The sequence below is a fragment of the Oncorhynchus kisutch genome, linkage group LG26 (assembly GCF_002021735.2).
Source record: "Oncorhynchus kisutch isolate 150728-3 linkage group LG26, Okis_V2, whole genome shotgun sequence".
In the NCBI taxonomy this organism is placed as follows: domain Eukaryota; kingdom Metazoa; phylum Chordata; class Actinopteri; order Salmoniformes; family Salmonidae; genus Oncorhynchus; species Oncorhynchus kisutch.
This window is the reverse complement of record NC_034199.2, coordinates 9,821,520-9,834,623: the sequence shown is the minus strand read 5'-3', so window position 1 is coordinate 9,834,623 and position 13,104 is coordinate 9,821,520. Positions and strand designations below refer to the sequence as shown.

Below are 13,104 nucleotides of genomic sequence, written 5' to 3'. Positions count from 1 at the left end.
TAAACAATTCCTCCATGAAACATCAAATAGTTTTCTAGTTAGGTGCAGTTACATTATTCCGAGTTGAAAATATGAAAGAACATTTTAAAATGTTGTACGGATATCGACGGGAATATGTTTTAATTAAATAACTACTTTTTTTTATTAACCTAGAAAACAAAACTGTGGGTTTCTCTGAATAGTGATAACCTTTGTTTCAAGGGGACATTATATGCAGTTGGACATCAACAAGCATTTACGGAAATGTTGGATGAAATTTCACTTTTTACAGCTCTAATCAAAGCTGGTCAACAAGGCACATTTAATTCGGCAATCAATATGCGATAGGAATTCAAAATGTGTACTTGTTGTATTTTGTTCGTCTGATGTTAAAGTATCCTCACATCTTTTCGGTACTGCATCCAATGTTTATCTTATTTGGATGATTTTGCAACTACGGGCACTTCTATGTCCTCGGGAATGTTTTATTTTTAAATTCTTTATATGCTAAGTTCACACGACAATCACCCCATTCTTTTTTTAACACCTCTCTATCAAGAATTTTAGCATATTTTCACATTTATTTTATACCTACATTTCACTTTTGCCCTTGTCCCTGACCCAGAATGTTGAGCTTCTACTATGTTGTTCTATGGGAAAACATTGTATAATGTGTAATTATTAATGTTATCTACTAGTGAGAGTTAATTAAATGAAATGTATATCAATATTTATTATGAGTATGCCCTTTTATATATATATATATATATATATATTTACACAAAATATACCTGTCCTTTGGTAGTTGTGTAATTTCCTACACTGAGGACAAATTCCTCATTAATAAAGTTTTTTCAAAAGACTTAATTTAGTTACAATGGAAACGTATTGTGACACTGAAGCACATGGCTGCAGCTTGCAGTTGTTCCAGATGTAATGTCCAGAAGTTGAAGAAAAATCTAGGTAAATATTGCTTGTATAGAGAATATTTTTATTGTCAGTCATTTCCAAACAGGCTATAAGTAAAAAAATATCTATATTTATATTTTCTTTTTATATTTTATGTATTTAGTGTAAACTATATGCTAGCTGTAATACTAGCGAAAGCATGCTAAGCAGCCTGTCATTTTTCTCCAAAAACTGTAGAATAATTTCCATCAGTCATTTCTATTACAAACTTAACAGTGGTGGAAATGACAAAAAAAACATTATCTTATTCGTTTTAAACTTTAGGCTTATTTAATCCTGTTTTAAATTTGTTTAATCTCGAAAATTCTCCAAGGTGTGTATTTTTCTTTGTTTTTAGAAGATGCCACATAAAACAGCACAGAAGTCAAAGACATGACAAAAAAAATATCCTATATGATACCAGGAACATTCGCAATAAGACAGGGAGAGATGCTGGAAGAAAAAGGAGAAAGGAGAAGTGAAATCTATCTCTGAGCTGACAAAGCCAGAAAAAAGAAGCAAGAGAAGGCAATGGAAATGCAACCAACGGAATAGAAGACAGGCTTGAAAGAGAGCAGTTGCAATGGAGACCTACCTATCAGGCAACACAACACCTCAGTCACCACATGACTTGCAAGCCAAAACATGAGGCCAACATACCTGCCCCTGATGCACACCCCGATGCCCCTTCCTCATCGTCTGCAACAGGAATGAGAAGTCAAATACTTGCTGGAAGTAAAAAGGTTGGAAGGGGTCGTTCAAAAACATACACAGATCTTTGCATGACAATGTCAAACTTGATAATGCATTACAGAAAGCTGAGAAAAACTGATGAAGAAAATGGGGAGAAAGATTCCCCAAAGACAAGAAGAAAGGGAACTGAAGGGAACTCCAAAGAACTTGAGAAGGATTTTATTTTATTGTTTCAAAATGCCATCCTTGCAGAGTTAAAGCAAAAATATAAAAAAATGTGCATTGCCAAGGACAAACAAGTGGCTTAAAAAATGCTTAGAGGCAACATCCTGAGAAAGTATGGCCTGGTCAAAGCCGCAAACGGATCATTTGAATTTTCAGCAAAAGCAATGACAGGAAAAAGCAGTGTAACAGAATTAGCACAGCCACAGAAGAGAAAATCACTTGATTTTATGAACGTGATGACAACAGTAGAGCAACAAAAGGGGAAAAGGACACACTATGAAGGAAAAAGCAGAAGCGCTTCTTTAATGTCATAATTCAGAACCTCTTCCTACTATGCATTCTGCAGAATACGTCCTTTTTGGGTTGTCAAGCTAACAGTCCAGGATAGGGACACATGCCTCTGCAAAACCTACACCAACCTCCAGTTCATGGCAGACAAACTACAGTATCACATCAGTCGGCTGTTATATATCTCAAAGGCGATAAAGAGCATGGAGGCCCTCCCACCAGATCACCTGGAGACAATCTGTGGGACAATGAAGATACACCAGGTAATAGTTGTGGGTTATTTTATGTCAAATCTTCCATTTGTTATTCAAACATTATCACTAGACTATGCTATCATTACATATTTTGAATGTGCATAACTTTTAGAAATGATTTTTTTCAGATCGTCAGCGACAGTCCAGAGGATACTCAGTTGCTTCTGTTCCTTTCCACATCACTGCACTCCACAGACTGTGACTCTGTTTGAAAAAATAGAGGCAGACCAAGATGGAAAATCCAACACATCTCACAGCGCCTTCCAGCCCGTTGAAGATCTAAGTGAAGCATTGATTGGAAAGTGGTGTGGGGTGGAGTGTGATCAGGACGTTTACCCTGGCATCGTGCAAGACATTCACACAGAGAGTGGTGCTCTTGTTAAAACCATGAGTTGCGTTGGCCCCAACTGTTTTTTTGGGGGCCGATGAGAGACAACATCATATGGTACAGACCACAGCATGTGCTTGGACTTGCACCTGAACCCGACCCCTAGACCAAGAGGTACATGGAGCTGGATGGTTGGTCTGAGAGGAACGTGGCCCTATTTCTAAGCCTTAGATACTCATATACAGTACAAAGCAGGACATAAAATCATGCATTAAATAAAACATGTGCAGCTCTCAATTAACTTTTCCCTCAATATATAGGTGCTGGAAGTTCTAGTTGTTGCATCTAAGTGTAGTCAAAGACAAAACATTGTTCTCATGTTAAAAAGGTGCTAGGTCCAGTGTTTTAGAATCTTACTTTGTCTTTTATTATTTAAATGTTTAAACAATGGTTGTGGTTCAAAATGTTAGCAATAAAATATTGTTTTCCTACGTTCATTTTTTTACATAGACCACAACACATATTTCTAAATAAATGAGTATATGTATAATTTACATTGATTGATCATTTACATTGATTGATTTGTTTTAGATAGGGAAATCATAATCTCACAAAAAGGTTGGGTATCTTATTTTTCATAAATGTTTTCAGCTGTCACCAAGGCAAGTTTATACATTCAGGCGTCGTGTTGAATTATTCATTTTAGGAAAACCTTAATCACAAAAAATAATATTCAATACAAGTTCATGTACACATAAGAAATGTGTTAAAAATAAGTTCATTTAATTTTCAACTAAAATGGATGATTAATGACATGATGCAAATTACATTTGTCTGGCTGTCTGGGAAAAATGACAAAAATAGTACAAATGCAGCTGTTTTCAGATATTGTTTCTAGACAAATCAAAGACAATTAAAATACTGGTAAAATGGTGTTTGAATATGTTTAACTTGGCCAAAGTGCCCAAAGTTGCAGAATCACCCATTTTATGTAAACATTGTCTGGATCTGAGTTCTTTGGCCAGATTTGTGGTTGAAAATCTTTTTAACACAGGTACTATGTGAAATGGAGCCACAGTCCAAACGCATCAAATAATCTGAGTGTGACATAGACTCCTGGGTCGCTAATCCTGTGCTGTCCAACGTTCACTCACATGACGCTGAGCTAATCGAGGCCTTTGCAGCTCCCATCGTCAACAAGAAAGAAACCTCTCGTTTGATAAAGGAGTTTGCCACAGTGTACCCGTTACCTGAACTGAAGCACATCAAGAGAGTACGGGGCATGCAAGGATAAGGGCAACCCTCACCCTCTGGGGATCATTATATGCCTTGCCAGTGATGCACCAGACATTGACTGCAGTAAGGACATGCACATATCTGATCTGTCGCCCTCAGGTAGAATAAACTGTGGAGGTCTAGGGGACCTTTTCCTGGTCAAGACACCAGCATGCCCTCCTTTGACCAGATCAAAGTCCTATTATGAGGACAAGCAAGTGACGGTGGCACTAAAAGGCCAGCTGTTCACCTCCTCTATGAAAGCCAAGATGCAGGACTACATGCCTGCTGTGGCTGCAGCAAGAGCAGAGCAGGGCAGGAGAGAGGCATGGAGGCTGTGGGGGCTGCAGTCGTTGAGCCCGAGGCAGTGAGGATTGTTGCTGCTGGAAAGGCTTTCACCCACTTAATCATGCTGTCATGGTCTGCATTGACCTTGTGGCACGTGGGCAGCGTGGTGGGGCCTACACCCATGATAAGTACCCCTCCTGAAGAGTTTGTTTTGCCTGACTCCTCACCCTCTGAAATACATGGCACCACCACCATGCCAACCTGTGGGGTCCTGCGGGACAAGGACAGTGCAGAGGAGAGCGGTCAGCCGTACATCTGCACCGGGAACAACCTGTATGTAACTTGAGAGCCTTGTATTTTTTGTGCCACGCTGCTAGTCCAGTCCAGGAAGTCTTCTATGGAACAGCCTCTACCGATGTGGCATTTGGGAGTAAATATAAAATCGATGCTCAAAAATATCGGACTCACCGCTTTGAGGTTTTCAAAGGAGTTTTGAGCCAACAGTACCAAAATTAATTCCTACGGTTCACATAATTGTTACAGGAATGCTCTGCCTTTATAATTGGATAGTCTCACATGTCAGATTACTATGCACACACGGTTTAGGAATAAGATCAAGGTGTAACGACATTTTGGATTACATAAATTGTTTTACTTTATTGCATTTCATTTTAAACAAAGCTTTTGCCACTGTGACATCACTTAAAAGCATTCACAGCTTGTTTTTATGCTCATCTCCCACTGTAGTCAGTGCATGTCAAAATATGGGTTTCCATCCATTTCCCTCAATAAATTTAGCCAGTTAAGACATACACACTGCTTTTAAGGGCACAAATGTTTTAATGATGTTAGATACAGGGGCTGACAAAGCTCCAAGAATACCGTGGATAAGCCATGACCAAACAGAACAGGACTAGCTGCCTTGGTAATACCATCCAGGAGATCTCCTAAACAAGTACAGCTACATGAATATAGGTACATAGGCAAACCGTAGACCCCTCTCAGTAAACACTTTCATCTGACAAAACATCTTATGAAAAATCATCAAGAAAGACATGAACCTATACATACAACTATATACACTGAAAAAAATGCCTGCCCTATATAACTGAGTAACAATGAGAAATGATTCATATACCAAGGACATCATACAAAATGTGTATTTCATATTGTTCAGTTCTTTTCAGCAATGATAACCCATCTAAAAATAAGTGTCAAACATTGAACCATAGGCTCCTACTTTTATGGAGAAATGATCTTTAAAAATGCATCTGATATTTCCAAGGCTTTCGGTTACGATGAGAAACATTTATTGTAACAAGGAGGAACGCAATCTTTGTCACTGTGTGAAGTGAGGGCAAACAAAAACAGAACAAAAAAAGCTCCACTTTTTAAACATGGGCCAGCCCAGGTCTATGTAGATTAAAAATAATAATAATTAAATATTTACTTAAGTTAGTAATGCACATGGAATTATCGTCGCTCTCCAAGTCTCTCACTATAGTTTAACCTGGCGTATCTAAACAATGAGTGACAATTACACATACCGTACAAAACTGCTCAGTACAAACTCCAGTGGTACAGAGTAAATAGGGTCAACTATTCATCTTGCTATGAGCCAATAGCTCCTTTGAGAGTTTGTCACACCACTGACTCTCAACACTCAGCTTAATACTTGTTGATGCCAAAGATGCGGACTCCGTGTAGTTGTGGCAATTTGGGGATCAGCACACTCAAAAGGGAGGCAGTGTTTATGACAAAGTGTGTAGTGTCGTACTTCGTGTAGAAACTTGCAAGAAAATATCTAGGGGGAGAGAAAAAATAAGACAAGTTAGCAAATGTGTCAGTTAAAAAAAGCTCTGCAACATGGTCAACAGTTGGAATTTATAGGGCCGGTTTCCCAGACACAGATTAAGCCTATCCTGGACTAAAACACATTCTCAATGGAGGATTTAAGTGGTTTTTAGTCCAGGACTAGGATTGATCTGTGTCCGGGAAACCGTCCCATACAGTTTGCAATTATTTCTGCATTGGATGCTAAAATGGGTATCTAAAGCCAATGGACAAAAATGTAACCTCTTGTTCTAAATGACGGGAGGCGACATACAAAATGATTGGGGAGATGGTGAAGAATTTTCTGGATGATGTGAACTGCACGCCGTAGTCCAACTGTTCCCAATGTGTCAGGAGCCGTGCTTTGCCTTGGTCTGGGGTCTCAAACGGAGTGCCTTTCACTGCATGCATGAAGACATACATCCCCTGCAAGACAGACACACAGTGAATGAGTCCAAATCTTGATGATGAGAGACAGTCCACTAAGACAAGACAAACTAATCATAAAGTAGCAAATGGTGCCCGAGACTGAGGGTAGATGTTGCAGCACAACTACGTGTCCTTTTGGTTCATTAAAATAAAATGTTTATTTGAATTCATCCTTCCTTGGAATGAGCTGGGATAGAATTGGAACTGTATTTATGCTAAGAAGCGGAGTGCGTGTGAAATCTGCTTACTGGTGCAAAGCTGACCAAAGCCTCTCACAATTACCTCAACTGATACTTTATGAACTACTAGGTCATACGTGGGACATTGGAGTGAGTATATTCTGGTTATTCACTTCCTACGTTCCTTTACAACACTTGGCACTGAGAACATAAGGTCATTTGAATGAGAATGCTACATTCTATTAAATAACAGGGTCTGTGAAAAGTCTTCATATACCTGCTGAATTAGCAGTTAATGGCAAGCGAAAGATACAGTAAACAATAAGCTGCTGAACTGAAATAGCAGGATATATATATCCTTAGGGCCATGATACAGAAGACTTTTCCAATATGGGGACAACAGTTAAACATAGTGAGTTGTCATGTCAGTGACCTTGTTTCTTTATTCAACAGATTGTGCAAGGAACAATGAGAGGCCAGTGCAATGAGGAAGCAACAATTGTCTAGGCAACAACTTTGAAGGAAGGGGGGGGGTTACCATGATATGGCTGAAAGTAAGAAGAACAAACTGGTGATAGGCTATTAAAGCATGAGAAGATAAATGACTTACAAAATTGTGTATAACATTTGTGAGAGTCCACACCACAGGTACACTGAAGAAGGGTATGCTCAAGAGCACAATGTGAAGCATTCCAACACCGAGGGCATAGGTGAGCCAGATCCCTCGACTGTTCATGACCCGAGTGTTGGGGTTCACCTCACTGTGCGCTACGCCAACATTCATTTTGTTTCTGTGAACAAGAGGAGTATGAGGATTGTGTTACTGATGAATACACCTTATTCCTTTGAAAACATCACAAAAATGTGTCACTCATAAATTATCCCAACAGGGAGCCAATTACTACTGCAATACACAAAGTTCATAGCCTGCAGGTACAGGATAGATTACGCAAATAAAATGAACATGATCTGCTTAGGCTATGTAGTACACTTTCACCTTTCTTGCACAACAATACCTCTTGCTGTTGTTTTCAGACAAATCATTAAAATTACACTTTCCACAACATGACATATTGTAACCTATTTGGACTTTAAATTGTCTGAGAGTTGCTTTTCAGACCACTGGTTGGCTTGAGATTTAAAGTTTGAAGTTGCGTCATAAATTCTCAGATTTCTCAAGTTCTTGATAATGGTGATGTCGAAAAACGTAACTGTGGGCAAGTAGCTATCCTTGTTTATATACCAGTATGCTTGGAATAGGGTTTGCTGGTATCTCAGCCATTTGGAGAAAGTGTGTAGCATTTTCGCTTTCAAGCATTAAAGGGGAAACCAACCTATTCACTTGCAAATGTCCCATGAGGGTCATGCATTCAAAAGCAGCTGCACGGAGGCTTTTCATTTGAAAAGTGCAGCAACAATGCTATGGCAGACACTTGCTTGCTCTGATGACCTTCCCACCGATTCTTATTACCCTGTTAAATGGAATCTGATCTGTTCCCTAGAGCACCAAACAATATTCCCTAAAACCCGTAATATTAAAAAGGCAAAGATGGACTCTATAAAGCATATACAGTGCATTCAGAAATTATTCAGACCCCTTTACTTTTTTCAAGTTGTTACATTACAGCCCTGTTCCAAAATTGATTAAATTGTATTTTTTCCCTCAATCTACGCACAATACTTCATAACGACAAATAAAAAAAAGTATATATTTTTCTTTCTGCAAATGTATAAAAATAAACTGAAATCACATTAACATAAGTATTCAGACCATTTACTCAGTACTTTGTAGAAGCACCTTTGGCAGTGATTAAAGCCTTGATTCTTATTGGGTATGACGCTACAAGCTTGGCACACCTGTATTTGGAGAGGTTCTCCCATTCTCTGCAGATCCTCTCAAGCTCTGTTATGTTGGAGCATTGATGCACAGCTATTTTCAGGTCTCTCCAGAGATGTTTGATCGGGTTCAAGTCTGGCTGGGCCATTCAAGAACATTCAGAGACTTGTTCCGAAGCCACTCAGCGTTGTCTTGGCTGTGCGCTTAGGGTCATTGTCCTGTTGGGAGATGAACCTTCGCCCCCAGTCAGAGGTCCTGAGCGCTCTGGAGCAGATTTTCGTCAAGGATCTCTGTACTGTGCTCCGTTCATCTTTCCCTCGATCCTGACTAGTCTCCCAGTCCCTGTCGCTGAATAACATCCCCACAGCATGATTGCTGCCACCACCATGCTTCACCGTAAGGATGGTGTCAGGTTTCCTCCAGACGTGACGCTTGGCACTCAGGTCAAAGAGTTCAATCTTCGTTTCATCAGACCAGAGAATCTCATTGCTCATGGTCTGAGAGTCTTTAGGTGCCTTTTGGCAAACTCCAAGCGGGCTGTCATGTGTATTTTACTGAGGAGTGGCTTCCGTCTGGCACTCTACCATAAAGGCCTGATCGGTGGAGTGCTGCAGAGATGGTTGTCCTTCTGGAAGGTTATCCCATCCTCACAGAGGAACTCTGGAGCTCTGTCAGAGTGACCATGGGGTTCTTGGTCACCTCCCGGGACCAAGATTTAGTACCCTTTCCCAAATCTGTGCCTCGACACAATCCTGTCTCGGAGCTCTGCGGATAATTCCTTTGACCTCATGGCTTGGTTGTTGCTCTGACATGCACTGTCAACTGTGGGACTTTATATAGACAGGTGTGTGCCTTTCCAAATCATGTCCAATCAATTGAATTTACCACAGGTAGAGTCCAATCAAGTTGTAGAAACAGCTCAAGGATGATCAATGGAAACAGGATGCACCTGAGCTCAAATTCAAGTCTCATAGCAAAGGGTCTGAATACTTATGTAAATAAGGTATCTTTGTTTTTAATAGGTTTGCAAAAATGTCTAAAAACCTGTTTTTGCTTTGTCATTATGGGGTATTGTGTGCAGATTTGAAGGGGGGGGGTTATGTAATCCTTTTTAGAATAAGCCTCTAATGTAACAAAATGTGGGAAAAGTCGAGGGGTCTGAAAACTTCCCGAATGCCCTGCATAAAATGCTTGGAGGATTGATTGTACATTAAACTTTCTCCATTTCCGTATAAATAACAGACATTGTTGACATTGAGTGAATGTGTTCAATGTTTCTTTTGTCGGAGAGCTAACTTGTTGCCAATGATGGTTCCTAGGAATTTGTAGTCCTCCACTCGCTCAATGATCTGTCTGTTCATCTCCAGTGGTGGGGATGGTAGGGTGGTCTCTTCTGTAGTCAATGACCAGGTCTTTGATTTTGGTTGCATTGAGGTCCAGGTAGTTCTGTATACACCACAGTAAAAACATGTCCATTTCAGCCTGGAGGTGCCCTTCTGAGTTGCCTGCTGTGTCCATAATTACTGTGTCATCTGAATACTTGATGAACATCATCTCTGGGTCTGAGCTCCTAAAACAGGTGAGATGACGGAGCCTTGTGGTGATTCTGTAAAGATGGTTCTGGACAAGCCGCAATGAGACAATTGAATCTGACCAGCTGTTCTCTATTTGTCAGAACGGAGAGGACCCAGAGAATCAGATGTGGATTGACATTCATGTTCTGGAGCTTTTAACCCATTAAGTGAGGACTATATTAAAAAGGCACTCGAGATATCCACAAATACCATTCTGCAGTAGGGACTGAACTGCATCATCAACACCCCTGTGCCGCTTGTAAGCAAACTTGAGTGTAGGCAACCACTAATGTTGTCTGGCCATGGTACTTTATCCTTTTAAATACAGCATCTTCATCTTTTGGTTGAAGCTCAACATTTGTTACAGTGTGTGACATGTTAGGTCAGAGTTCAGCTCCTTCTTTTCCATTGCAAAGTCATATTGGTCAAAATCGAAAAAAAAATTAAAAAAACTTGAGTTTCTCTGCAAAGTCAACAAAATCTTTTTATTTTGGGTGTTAAGGCCTGCCAGTGTTTTCACACTCTCCAAGCACCTCTGGCTTTACCTTCCTGAAAGAGCCTTTCCACCTTATCCTTGTACACTCTCTTGGCCCGTTTCATCTGTTTATTTAATTTGGATTGAATTAGTTTACCTTCAATCTTGTTGCCAGTGGTAAATGCTATTTTCTTTTCAGATCCTTTGTGATCATGGGTTTTTTGTTAGAAAATAACTTTTAAGTTTTGGAAGGAACAATAATATCCTCACTGAATTTGTGGCCTCAAGACTTGCTCCCTCTGAACACACTCCAGTCTGCACAGTCAAAGCAGCCCTCTAAGGTCTCACTGGCATCATTCTCCCATTTTCTGACCACATCTTCCCGTTGTAGTTTGGTGCAATAGGCTGGGATTAGATTGATTGTGATCTGCGGTACTAAGGGGTGGTTTTTAATCGCTTTTTATGCATTCTTAAAAATAAAATAAAAAATCCATAAACATTAAGTCTTATGTATTATAGGTGTATGTATACATGTCCCTCATCTTTCATCGGCGATAAACAAAATCCTTAAAATAAAATAAGATATTGTAGCTGTTTAGCACAGATCCATACAGCTATGGGTACCTCCACCCGATCATGCTAACGTTAGATAGCGAATTAGCACAGGTGGTGCCTGTCTTCCATCTGTTTTCCATAACATGGAGATATGGCCATGTGGGAACACTAACCCTATAAAAATGTGTATATCCACTTAAATACTTTTCAAAAAACAAAAAGGTTCTCACTGATATGAAAGATAAGATCCTTATGACTCAAGCCATGCGTGAAAATGTTCAGACCGAGCGTCGGGGCTTTTAACAAAACGCCCCCGTACAGAAGATGCCTTCATCCAATGACTTATGTTTAATGCAATGGAACTGAGAGTCACGATCAATGGCTAATTTCTAGTTAGCTTAGCCGCACTAGCTAACATTAGCTAGGTATCTACCATTACTTTCACATGTCTTTAAGTGCCAGCTAACGATTCCGCTGGAAACTAAGTAGCTAGCTTACTTTAGCCAACAGCCAAGCTCCAGCTACTTTCAACAAGTCAAGTGAAGTATTGTATGGTTGAAACAACACCAGTTGAATTGCTAACTTGCTAGCTAGCTATTTTTTCGTGAAAATAGCAACACATAAGTCACAATATTTGCATATCAATAGTGTTATCAAATATTTTACCAAACAGTCAACACAGATATTGTCATGTACTTACTGGAGTACCTTGTTATGAATCGGTTTTTAAACGTGGCAGTAAGAACGACAGAAGGCCAAGCTCCCCTTCACTAGCGGCACAAACGATGACGTCACTTTTGAGTTGCAATTAGGAATCTCCAAAAAAATAAAAGACAGCCTTTCAAAACATTGCAATGTGGATAACTCATTCAAAGATATTACATTTGAATCAATGTCATTTTTTTATTGTGCGTATAAGCAAATGCAAAGAGGACTTTATGGAAACAATTATACAAATATGCTCCTAAATAAAATAAAAAATAAGACCACTCTCGAAAAATACAATGTTCAGGTTGGTATGTTCAAAACATTGGGGTGTAGAGAAAAAACGATTCTATGTGCTGAGGTAAAAGTGGGGTTGGGAATACTTAGTTGGGTCTGTAGTATCTATATATGCAGTTATTTCATGGAGACTGAGGTCTAAATAATCATCAGCACTTGCTACTCCACTCACTCCATTGGTCCCAATGCAATACACTTTGGGTCTATAAATTACATATTGGCTTATAGAGTAAAAAAACTATTTTATGTGCCGAAGTAAAGGTGGGGTTGGGATTACACAGTAGGGTCTGTAGAATATTTTTTGGTGTTATTATTACTTGGGGGACTGAGGTCTAAATACCTAGCAGCACTTTCTATTGCACTCACTCCATTGGTCCCAAGCAAAACACTATGGGGCCAATTCCGACCCTTGTTAAGCAGTGCATAAATGGAACATAATTAACTTTTTATGCACTTTTCTCTATGGCCCTGATTCCGACCCAAGTTAAGCGCATGTAAATGGAACGTTATTCCCTTTTATGTACTTTTCTCTCTGTGTATTCTGACCTTGAATTTAAGTATGAGTTATTCACCCGCTATTAATTCGTGGTGGAGATCTAAGAATTCAAGGTGTGGTGGATGTGTCTACAGATAAGTCGTATTCTGACCTTGACTTAATGCCCTCATAATTCCACCACCTTTACGTGCAAGGAAACCATGAATAAGGTAGAGTGAACCTGCCGGTTCCAAGTGGGAAAAGGTATCTACTTTTTCCCCCTGATATAAATAACAGCATTCTCCATGCACCTTAAGAGCTATTGATAAGAGCTAGGTAAGTTAGTAAGGTAAAGGGGATTGTAAATACACATAGCAATTGTTTTAGAGAATTATTCCTTATTATTTCTGGAGATTAATGTGAAACCAGCCATATGGAAGCAAATTGAAAATAATATCAACATGAGG

The 13,104-nt window shown here is 39.5% G+C and overlaps 2 protein-coding genes and 1 long non-coding RNA gene across 4 annotated transcripts; 2 read left to right on the top strand and 1 right to left on the bottom strand.

Moving 5' to 3' along the window:
* Positions 1-164: 164 nt before the first annotated feature.
* LOC109871282 (uncharacterized) lies at positions 165-3,648 on the top strand. The gene is made up of 3 exons (XR_002252276.2): positions 165-942; positions 1,286-2,396; positions 2,516-3,648. It is a non-coding gene; the product is annotated as an uncharacterized LOC109871282 (long non-coding RNA).
* A 9-nt stretch (positions 3,649-3,657) lies between these two features.
* On the top strand, positions 3,658-4,794 carry LOC109871260 (probable inactive tRNA-specific adenosine deaminase-like protein 3). Its single transcript, XM_074933790.1, is given in 7 exon segments — positions 3,658-3,706; positions 3,828-3,994; positions 3,996-4,295; positions 4,298-4,376; positions 4,379-4,478; positions 4,525-4,664; positions 4,667-4,794. Coding segments are annotated over 7 exon segments (963 nt in total).
* Positions 4,795-4,908: 114 nt separating this feature from the next.
* On the bottom strand, positions 4,909-11,982 carry ormdl1 (ORMDL sphingolipid biosynthesis regulator 1). 2 transcript variants are annotated; one of them, XM_020462071.2, is made up of 4 exons: positions 11,861-11,982; positions 7,330-7,510; positions 6,386-6,537; positions 4,909-6,082 (listed from the first exon to the last, which is right to left on the bottom strand). In XM_020462071.2, the coding sequence occupies exons 2-4, from the start codon at positions 7,501-7,503 to the stop codon at positions 5,947-5,949; spliced, it is 462 nt and encodes a 153-aa protein (XP_020317660.1). In that variant the 5' UTR covers positions 7,504-7,510; positions 11,861-11,982; the 3' UTR covers positions 4,909-5,946. The 2 variants fall into 2 exon arrangements, with proteins under 2 accessions (XP_020317660.1, XP_020317661.1); XM_020462072.2 differs by having other exon boundaries at positions 11,869-11,976.
* Positions 11,983-13,104: the final 1,122 nt, after the last annotated feature.

What these genes read in the sequence shown, in the direction of transcription:
- ormdl1 (XM_020462071.2), bottom strand. Translation starts at nt 7,503, where the DNA reads ATGAATGTTGGCGTAGCGCACAGTGAGGTGAACCCCAACACTCGGGTC. An exon ending in CAAATGTTATACACAATTTT is followed by an intron (nt 6,538 to 7,329) that starts GTAAGTCATTTA and finishes TCTGTCTTGCAG; the next exon opens with GGGATGTATGTCTTCATGCA. An exon ending in ACCATCTCCCCAATCATTTT is followed by an intron (nt 6,083 to 6,385) that starts GTATGTCGCCTC and finishes CTCTCCCCCTAG; the next exon opens with ATATTTTCTTGCAAGTTTCT.